The 10,498-nt window shown below is 58.1% G+C and overlaps 1 protein-coding gene across 1 annotated transcript in view; it reads left to right on the plus strand.

Moving 5' to 3' along the window:
• The window catches only part of CUNH4orf50 (chromosome unknown C4orf50 homolog), a 29,869-nt gene extending 21,775 nt beyond the window's left edge, over positions 1-8,094 (plus strand). Inside the window, exons 6-9 of the mRNA XM_040966313.1 lie at positions 1,268-1,441; positions 4,620-4,676; positions 5,596-5,787; positions 7,846-8,094. Of these exons, the coding sequence (XP_040822247.1) occupies positions 1,268-1,441; positions 4,620-4,676; positions 5,596-5,787; positions 7,846-8,094 (672 nt within the window). The remainder of the gene's footprint in view (positions 1-1,267; positions 1,442-4,619; positions 4,677-5,595; positions 5,788-7,845) is intronic.
• The last annotated feature ends 2,404 nt before the right edge of the window (positions 8,095-10,498 follow it).

Here is a 10,498-nt window from a genome sequence, read left to right on the forward strand (position 1 = left end):
CATTCCTTGCGGCCTTGCCTGCAATGGAACAGTTCTTTTCACACCTTCGTGTTCTCCACACCCACCGCATGGACCCCAGCACCCCAACCTTGGGGAAGGATCACCAGGGGATGGGGCTGGTAGAAAGGCCACAACTACAGGCTGTGGTGTTTGTGTTGTCTTTAACATGCCATCTCCAAAGAACGGACATAGCGTTTCTGTGTTAGCTATTGGGAGAGCAGGGCTGGCCTCCATAGACCCTTTCCAACCTTGCTTCTGTCAAAACCTGATTCTGTCGGCCCTTTGCTGCGACAGACTTGTTTCCCATCTCGATGTGTGTGCACGGTCTGGGAACCATGAGCTGGAGTTAGGCAGGCCTGCCACTAACCCCCGGCCTCCTTGGGTTGAGATGAGAACTTCCTGCTGCCACACCCCCTGGGAGGCAGTGGGGTTGGCTCAGCGACCGGTCCCTGCCATCTGCAGCAGGTCTCAGCTCCCTGTCCTGGCTTGGCTGGACTCTGCCAGATGCCTATCGAGGAGTGAAACAGCGTTGGGAGCTCTCTTTCTCTTTTGTTTCTTAGCCTGCCTTTCAGGTAAAAAAATTCATGAAGATGTGTATTATGAAAAATCCTATGCATGGACCAAATCCAGTTTGGTGTCAAAAGAAACGTATCTTATCATTGCGGATGCACATCTGTTGTTAAAAACCCAAGCCTGGAGGTCCAGGCCTGTGGGCAGTACCACCTCCGCTCTGGAGGCTACGCCAGCCTGGAGCTGTCCTCTGTCCCCCTGCGCCCGCCGGAAGTTGCTTTTGCTACCCACGTGACCTCTGCTGCCCTCCCGTTAGCCCCAAGGAGGGTGGGAGCAGTTTGGTTCGGATTGGAGTGAAGTGCTTGGGGGAAATCCTGCCGTGTTTGATAGAGACAGGCAGCTGTCAGATCACTTTTGTTCCAGCGTTGGCCTCGGCCGCCACGTCCTCTCTGTCTGGCTGTGTGTCTGGATAATGATGGCTGACTTCCAGAACAGGAAAGAAGATGCTAGGATGCCAACCTGAGCCCCACGGGCACGTAGTGCACGCATGATGGTGCAGTAGGGCTGGGTAGGAAGTGCCTGGAGTTTGTGCTGGATAAAGGCTTGCGGCAGTGTCTGCATTTTTTTTTCCATTGTGAGAAAAATGTAAGCAGATGCAAGGAGTCAGGGAGGGAAGTTGGGAGCTGCCCGTCTGCCAAGGCGTGTCCTCAGAAGGGGAAAACTTTCGACCCTCCGTCCACATCTGTGCTCTCTGCAGCTCCAGGTCTCAGGGGCCCAGGCTACCCAGGAAGACCCCGGGCTGTGTATCCGTCGCCTCCACCACCAGGTCCTGACCCTGCAGTGTCAGCTCAGAGACCAGGCATCTGCTGGCCGGGAGCTGCAGCTGGCGCGGGACGCGGCCGTGCGGCACCAGGAGGAGCTCCGGGGCCAGGTAGGCCAGGCTGGGCCGGGACGTGCTCTCCCACCTGCAGCTCTCCCACACCACAGCAGGTTCCCACAGCGAATGTCTCAGTGGCCTTGTATCCGTTAGATCTATAACGGGTAGGACCGTTTTCAAAGACAAGCAGGGGCCTGCAGTCACTGCATGAGCTAATGGGTGTGGCCTGAAAGGGCCCAGGAAGCAAACTGAGAAGTGACATTGTCTTTATCTGAAAGACAGGGTGAGTGAGAGAGAGAGAGTCTTTCTTTTGCTGGCTTTCTCCCTGATTGTCGCATTGACCAGGGTGGGGCCATTCTGAAGCCAGGTGCTCCTTTCAGGTGCCCTGTGAAGGTTGCGAGGCCCAGATAGCCCTCTGGGCACCTGAGCAGGAATTTGGTTGAGAGAGAAGCAGGGGACCTGGAGCTTGAACCTGCACTGTGCCATGGGGGACCAGTGTGGCAAGAGACTCACACCTTCCAGAGGGGAAAGCAGTGAGACAAGTTGACGGTGTCACCTAGATCAGGGTGAAGAGCTCCTGCCTGTTCAGGACCTTGGACAAGGTGCTGAACGTGGTCCGACATCACAGAACTCTGTGTCTCTCTCACATACATGTGTGCACACACGCACACCACCACCAGAGAGGCCTGCATAAAATTGCTGTTTTTAAGCATTTTCAGTACGTTGGTTGTGGTGGTTTAGAGTTGCACAGGGAACTGGGCACACAGACGAGAGCTTGCCCTTTTTCTCACAGCCATTTGCAAATCTAGCAATATCTCCATGCTTGCCCCTCTAATGAAGTTGTTCGGTTTATTGGATCTGTAGGAATTATACATGATCTTATCTTAAAAAGCCCTGAAGACTCCACAGATGAGCAGCTTGGCTTGGTGAACAAACTCCGGAACATTGCAGCGCACAAAACCAACATCCAAGAAATCAGCTAGTGAGTGCCGAGGACAGACCGTCTTTATAAGAAATTCAGAAGGCAGTTGTGAGGGAGGCGTTGGCGAGGCGGCTAAGCCGCTGCTCGGGACGCCTACAGCAGAATGTCTGTTCCAGCCCTTCTCTGCTTCCGGCCCAGTTCCCTCCTAATGGATTCTGCATAGCAGCAGGTGGTGGCCCAAGCGTCTGGGTTCCTCCCACCCTCATGGGAGACCCAGATGGAGTTCCAGGCTCCTGGCTTGGGCCTGGCCCAGCCTTGGCTGTGCTAGGGACTGGGAAATTATACCAGTGGGTGAATTAATTTTCTCTCTCTTTATCACTCTGAATTTCAAGTAGATGAAAAGAATCTAAAAAGACAAAACACCCCATATTTTTTAAAAATAAAAGCAATCCCACCTCCACTAGTCACCACAAACATTAAATGCTGAGGGATGAAGTTAACCGGTGAGAGGGGACACAGGGGAACAATGCAGAGGGCCATGGGTAGCTCTGGGATGTGGCATTCCTGTGGCTGCACAGGCGCAGTGGCTGCCACGGTGCCGTCCTCGCTGCCAGTTATACTGGGACCACTCACGTGTCCACTGCCGCGGGTGGCCCCTCTGAGGGCGGCTCACTCCCCCTGGCATACTCTGTGATTAAGGGCTTGCAAAGATCTCTCTTTTTGAAGATTTTTTAATATGAAAGATTTATTTATTTACTTACTTACTTTTACTGGAAAGGCAGATTTACAGAGAGAAGGAGATAGAGAAAGATCTTCCATCTGCTGGTTTACTCTTCAAGTAGCTGCAATGACCAGGAGCCAGGAGTTTCTTCCGGGTCTCCCACATGGGTACAGGGTCGCAAGGCTTTAGCCATCTTCTACTGCTTTCCCAGGTCATTGGCAGGGAGCTGGATGGGAAGTGGAGCAGCCAGGACACGAACCTGTGCTCATATGGGATCCTGGTGCATGCAAGGCGAGAATTCAGTCACTAGGCTATTATAAAGACTTTTAAAAAATTTTTTGCTGGAAATATAGTTATTTCAAGAGAAGAAGGAAATACGGAGAAGAAGTAATACAGAGAGAGAGAGAACTTCCTTCCACATTTTCTCCCCAAGTGGCTGCAATGGCTGTGCCTAGACCAGGCCAAAGCTGGGAGCCCAGGAGCTTGTTTTGGGTCTCCCACATGGGTGCAGGGGCCCAAGCACATGAGCCATCCTCCACTGCTTTTAAGTGCATTAACAGGTGCCTAGATTGGAAGTAGAGTAGCCAAGACTTGAACCAGCGCTGTATGGCATGCAGTGTTGCAGGTGGAAGCTTGACTTCCTGGGCCACAATGCCTGCCCCACAAGGGTTTCCTAGGTAATCCATTCATAAATGCCCTAGTAAACACATCATTTGTGAATATTGGCTCCCATCAGTAGGTTAACGTTTTGCTTTCTTATTCACTTTAAACATTTTTCCCCATTTTATTGGGGGAAGTGACCACAACAGACAGTGGGCTGAAGGCAGAGGCCAGGAGCTCTGCATATGCCTCCCCTCTGACCCCCAGGTCTGTGTCAGCACGAATTGGGCCAGGGTGCGGCACCAGGGTCTCCAGTGTGAGGTGTGGGTGGCTCATAGGAGGACAGACACCATGGGGGGCAGGGGCGCTGGTGAGAGACTGCAGGATGTCACTGTCCTGAAGCCCCTTGTGTCCCGGACACGGAGCCGGAAGAGCCTGGAACTGTAAGCTCTGAGGGACCAGGCCTCCATGGTGTTACCATCCCTTGGGCATCAGGGGCCAGCACAGACTCTGGGGTGAGGGTGGAGTGGGGGATGGACACAGCCACACCTCCACGAGGGTCCCCAGACAGCCTCGGGAGTCTGCATGTACCGAGCACCGAGCAGCAGCCAGGCCCTCCTCTGCGAATCCATGCATCAAGTCCTCCCTGCTGGCCTCAACCAGGTGGACTTCCCTGTCCTCCCCAGGCGGGGAGAAGTGAGGCAGAGAGAAGTGACTTGCACAGGGTCACAGTTCAGGTCTTTGGCTGAGCTGGGGTTATGCCCCCAGGACCCTAGCTTGGGGGACCCTGGCTTGGGGGGAACCATCAGAGGGTCCTGTGGCGAGTCGGGGACAGTGTCCTTTCAGGCAGAGGTGACACCAACATGGCCTGGGGATCCACATGTGCAGCCTCTGTCTCCCTCAGCCCTGACCTCCTTGGCTTCAGTACCATGCCCCTTGGGCTCAGAGGATTGCAGGGTGGTGGCCTCAGCCCCTTGCTTCCGTTTCAGCTGGAGAAGCTTCAGAGAAGGCAGCACGAGGCGGACCTGGCTGTGCCCCCTCTGAAGGTAAGCTGCTCCCAGGTCGGTGACGACAGCCCCTCCAGCAGGGCACGGGGATGCCTTTCCATGACACGGGAGCCAAATGTGGAGTTCCCCAACGCCCGTGCGTACCCAGCATGCCTGAGCTCTGTGTCTTCTTCGGGGACCTAAGCTGCAAGGGCTCTCCCAGGGGTGCCTGCCCCTCTAAGGCTGCAATCACCACCCAGCCACCTCTTCCCATGGCATTGCAGATCAGAACTGCACCAGGGATCTCCCAGGCCTGCGGCACCTGACTTGTTCCCTACTATGCGGACCTGGGACATGCTGAGGGCGACCCTTGTGCAGGGCCTGAACTCTGGATCAGGTGGGATGGGAGGGCAGCCCCTGCCTCAGGTCTGCTCAGAACCCTGTTTGCCCTGGAGCCTCTTTGTCCTCGCCTGTTAAATCGGGAGTGTGAGCCGTTCGGTCCGTGAAGTCATTCCCATGCCCAGGGCCCTGTCAGTCGGAACCCACCTTTGCAGCCACAAGACAGATGCATGGTCATCCTTCGTGAGGCTGTCAGCGCTGGAGGAGCAGGCAGTGACTAGGACGCTCAGCCCACGGCCTCCCTCCTCCTCCAATGAACCCTCGTTGTCCTAGAGGCAGGGTTTGCTCAAATGAGGAGGCAAAGGGAGCACCCAGGCGCTAAGGGATGTGGCCTGTCCTGTCTGCTTTATTCTGGTACCCTCAGCAACTCCTCAACTTGCCCATCTGTACAGTGGCATACTGGGCAGTGGCAAGGTCAGTGCCCTGGGCGCCCTGCTAATGTGAGCCTGCTCCGACCCCCAGTGTTGAGAGGGCTGTGGGGAGGGAGTCCCTCCGGGGGTTTTGGCTTCTGTGGGGAGGGAGATGGCGTTGCAGGGAGGAGCAGGGAGTCAGCCGCATGCTTTCCACTGCCTCCCTTCAGGCCAAGCTGGCTTCCCTGGTGCGCAAATGCAGGGTGAGGAACCACCTCATCACACACCTGCTGCAGGAGCTGCACAGACGTGGGCCCGAGGACCACGCTCTGTCCCAGCTGGCACAGAGCATGGCCGATGACACAGCGCTGGCCGAGTACACGGTCACGTTCCTGGCCCAGGACAGCCTGGATGCTCCAGAGGTGGGTTCCTGTGCACTGAGCTGTCTGGCTTCCCTGGGGGCTGTGGGCAGGTCCACCCCACCCCGTCCACCTGCCTGACCTGAGCTGCCCCTCCCTTGGCCTGCCTGACTTCTGCTCTGGCTGGCATGGGGAGGTGCATCTGGGCGTGGCTGGGACAGCACAGAGAGCAGCCCAGCTGTGGTCCTTTCATGCACACTTGGAAACCCTGCACTTGCTGCTGCCTGGGCAGAACACTCCCTCCACCCAGCCCAGAGGATGCTCAGGGAGTGTTTGCTGAATGACAATAGATGAAATGAACCTGGTGCTTCCAGCAAAAGAAGTCACAGCAGTGAGGAGCCTCCCTGGGGGTCATGGGCAGGGGAAGGGGCTGATTCTGCTGACGTGGTCTGCACAGCTGCTCCTGGGCTCTGCTTGGCTGGCTGTAGGCTCTTCCTCTAGATGCTTGTGGGGCCTGGTTCTGCTCCCTGTTCTGACAGAGGCAGATTCCAGCCTCGTGTCTGGGTACCTGAAGAAGCGTTTGCCCTGTGTGCCTGAGCCTAACCCTGGCCTCTGACACTGCAGCCACGTGGCCCAGCAGCTGGCTGGAGTCAGCCCAAGGCAGACCCTGGAGTGCTGTGTCTTGGCTTAGGGTCTCCATTCAGCTTCCTAACTCTGTGGTCTCGGACAAGTCGTTTACCTTCTCTGGGCCTCTTTGCCCTCTGGGACCTCTGATCAAGGCTGGATGGAGCAGCAAGTGTCAAGTCCTGGCAGCAGTGCTGGCTGTGCAGAGAGCAGTGGGCACTCACTGCTGCCAGGTGAGCCACGGGAGCAGCCAGTGTTGGACTGCCCTTGCCCTAGCCAACAGGAATGACATGAGCCTTAAATCATGATGGCTTTTTGTCTCTGACCAGGGCAGAGTCAGTAGCAGGTGGCAGAGTCCTGCTATAACCAGTCACCTAATGCTAGGATGGACTCAGCCGTGGACAAGGTCCACACAGCTGTCTGTGTCATGCTGGGAGGTAGAGGCAGGAGACCCGTGACCAGACAGGAGCCCCAAGCAGGAGCAAGCAGGGTGGGGTCAGGACCCAGCTTGGATCACAGATTCATGGGGAGAACTCCTGGCTTCCCACCCAGATCCACCTCTTAAAGGGGCCACCTGCTCCAATCCACAGGCATGTAGGGGACACTGAAGTGGGACTCAGATTGTAACCCCGCCATCTCCTCAAGTCAGTGCAGGGACCTCCTCTTCCAGGAGGCCTTCCCAGCTTTCTCTGTGCACCCCCCTCTTGGTTGCTCCTCCAGCACGTGTGTGGCCCTCTCTGTTAGCTTGGTCCAGGTGTAGGTGTGTGTTCCTGAGTATAGGGGCCCCTGGGGTGTGGGGCCAGGGACAGGTCAGGCGTGGCTTGTGGGGAGGTGTCCAGCAACTGTGATTCCCGTGCTGTGCCTCCTGCTCCTGTGGCAGCCTCCTGGCCCTAAGGGAGCAGAGACACTGCTGCCCCTGCTTGCTGGTTGCCCTCCACTCATGCTGCCCGTGAGGCCCAGGCATGGCCAGTGGAGGGAGAGAGGCCTCAAAGGCAGGACCCACATCTTCCTGGGGGTGCAGTCTTACAGGGGCTGCTTGTGCCTGGCTCACACTCAGGCAGTGGGGCTACAGGGCAGGGGTGTGCACCCATACAGGAAAATGTGCCTGACGAGAGCTGGTGGGAGGGTTCAAGTGCAACAGTGCCTGGGTGCACCTGTGGGCGCGGTGGGCAGCCAAGAGAGGCTGCTCGCTTTGTGGGGAGGTCGCTCCCTCTCATCCCTGGCACCGGTACATCGCCCCCATCTTCTCCCCTTTTCCGCTGACCGGGGGCGTTCAGCAGGGAGGGATGAAGTTGCCAGGATCCTCAGGGTAGAGCTTCCTGGGCCCCCTGTGCGTACCCGGTGGAGGGGGAGAGGGTGCGTTGTCATGGAGGAAGGCGGCCACAGTCCAACGGACACTGGGTCCAGCGGATGTCAGGCACCGGCGTCACCCTCCTTTGGGCAAAGGGTGTGATGGGCAGAAAAGCAGAGACCATTTCTTTGTGTTCTTGTCCTCAGCTTCTGCCACCCACCGTGGGACCTGTGCCTGACCCTGCAGCGACCCCGGCGGTTGTGGCTGTGGAGCCAGCATTCCCTGCACCGCGTCTGCAAGCAAGGGGCGGGCTGTTGGGTCCCGCTCTCCCGGCCACAGGCCTGCCCCTGTCCTCGGAGCTCCAGAGCCCGGCCAGGATCCTGGCTTTCCACCAAGAGCTCAGACGGAGCCTCAGCAGCCACGTCCAGGGCAGCGCACCTCCGCTGGAGGTGTAATCTCCGCAGGACCACGCTCTGGCAGGGGCACGGCCCCGTGAGAGCAGGAGGACATGGCTGTGACCCAAGCCCTCACCTCGTGTTGTTGGGGAAAATTTTGCTGACTCCACAGAACGTCTGCTTGCCACCCCGGCTGTTTTACACACAAGATCAGGAAACCTGACCAGAAGGCTCTGAGCTGTCCATCCAACCAAGATCTGGGTCAACCCCGACTATGCGCCAGCTAGTGCACAGCAAGTGGCAAGATGTACCATGCTGTGGGTGCCCACCCCGGGGGACACACAGGGATATGCACAGGTGCCGGGGATGTGGGAGCAGGCCCGGGTTTCTGCTCAGCTTGGGGACTGGGAAGTCAGCCCAGAGGAAGGGCCGGGCAGTGGCCCCAGGCCCAGGAGCTGCTCTACAGGGCTGAGTGGCAGGTGTGCTGGTCAGCGGCAGCGGCATTGCAAGGATGAGACAGGAGACAGGCCGTGGCCATGCGGCCAGAGCAGGGATGGGCAGTGTCCCAGACCCTGGGCCCTGACCTGGGGTGCCCTCAGAAGAGGAGGAGCAGCTGTAGCCTGGAAACAGGTGGCCCCCCAGGAAGGGCCCAGGTGTGGAGGGGCCTAGGCTCCGAGCATTTTGATGGAGTTGAGGCTTCTATTCTGCAGTGTCTATGCTTTCCCAGCTGGCCCCATGGGTGCTACTGCACCTGAAGGATCGTGGTGCGGCCGGAAGCCAGTGGGCTGGAGCCTGCGGAGTGCTGGGGTGCCAGAGCTGCTCCTCGCAAAGTCTGCCTGTCAGACCTCATGGTGGTTGTCAGATCCAGTTGTTCAGGAGACATTTGTGGTGACCAAAGGGCTATGTGCCTGGGACTGTATGGAACCTACTGGAAACCCCGAGCCTCATTCCTACCCCTGGGGTGGGACTCCCAGAGTGGAGGCCACTGCTGCCATCCTGTCTTCATCCCAACCAGCTCGGGGATCCCTTGCTTCTAGAGCAGCACAGGAATCCGCCTTGGGCCCCTCCGCTTCTGCTCCCCTCTGCCTCTGTGTGGGCCCGAGTGTCAGGCCTGGAGCCCAGGAGCCTGCCAAGGGGGCACTGCCAAAAGCTGGGTAGTGGGCTGCCCCCGGGGCCTTCATGGTGTCTAGGATGCTACTGAGAGGCAAAAAGCCCAGTTGCTTCAACCTGGCAAACCACGTTCCAAGCCAGAAGCCACTTACACAGGTTTGGCCTGGGTGGGGACACCAGGCGTCTGCCCCGTCCTGGCCTGCTTGTGGACCTCAGTCCTCAGAAGGACACGCTGCCCGTGACCCCCTCACAGGGCCATATGTGTCCAGATCTGCCTTGCCTCCTGGCCAGGGGCAGGCCCTTGCTGGGGTGGCCAAGCGAGGTGGCCAGCCTGGGACTCGACCTGCAGGAGTAGGTCTTAGCGCGCACGTGCCGGGAATGCCCATGAGTGACCTGAAGCCTCTGGAAGCTGGCCAGGTGGGACGGCAAGGCAACTGCAGAGGACGGCAATTCATCAGAGCGGCTGACAGCAGCCAGCAGCGGAGGACTTCCCTGGAGCCTGAGCCAGCCAAGTGAGTGCACCCCTCCCCCAACGCCCCCACCTCACCCTCCAGCGCGCCTCCCCTAGCCCTTGGCTTTTAAGAAAATCAGATGAGAACTGGCTTGGCCCACAGCCCAGCAGTAGATGGGGTGAGGACAGGAACATTTCCTGCAGTGCGTGCCAGGGCCGGTCCAAGGGGTCCTGGCTCCTTTGGCACATGGATGTGTATGGACAGGTAGGACAGACCAGGGCAGTGGCAGGGGCCAGGAGGATACAGGCTGCCATGTTGGTGACCACTGGGGAGTCAGGGAGGGCTTCCTGGAGGAGGTGCCAACTGAGCCACACCCCAGGGAGCAGCCGGGGGGGGGGGGGACGCCTCGGGGTAGGAAGTGGGGGTGGATGCACATGTCCTGTGGTCCTGAACGGAAGGTGCTGGAAGGAGGGCCTTGGTTTTTCTGCAACTCCACTGGGACGCTGTCCTTCCGTGGAAACTAAGATTGGGCATGCAGCTCATTGGCGCCTGCATGTAACACTTCCTGCCCACGCTGTTCGCAGCTCCCTCTCCCGCAGCCAAACATATGCAGGGGTTCGGGAGAGTGCATGGACAGTGTATATCACGAAAAGGCTCGGCCATCAACATGTTTTCATCAAAATGAACATCTTTTCCATCTTTCCTTTAAAAAGGGGGGGGAAAAATCTTTGAAAGGCAGAGTTTCAGAAAGAAAGAGGGGGAGACAGAGATCTTGCACCTGCTGGCTCACTCCCCAGAGGACCACAGTGCCACAGCCAGGAGCCTGGAACGCTGTCTCGGTCTCCTCCGTGGGTGCCGGGGGCCAGGCCCTTGGCCCATCACCTGCTGCTTCCCAGGCACAC

Source organism: Ochotona curzoniae, unplaced genomic scaffold, assembly GCF_017591425.1.
Source record: "Ochotona curzoniae isolate NIBS_2020 unplaced genomic scaffold, NIBS_Ocur_1.0 scaffold_4505, whole genome shotgun sequence".
Taxonomy (NCBI): Eukaryota; Metazoa; Chordata; class Mammalia; order Lagomorpha; family Ochotonidae; genus Ochotona; species Ochotona curzoniae.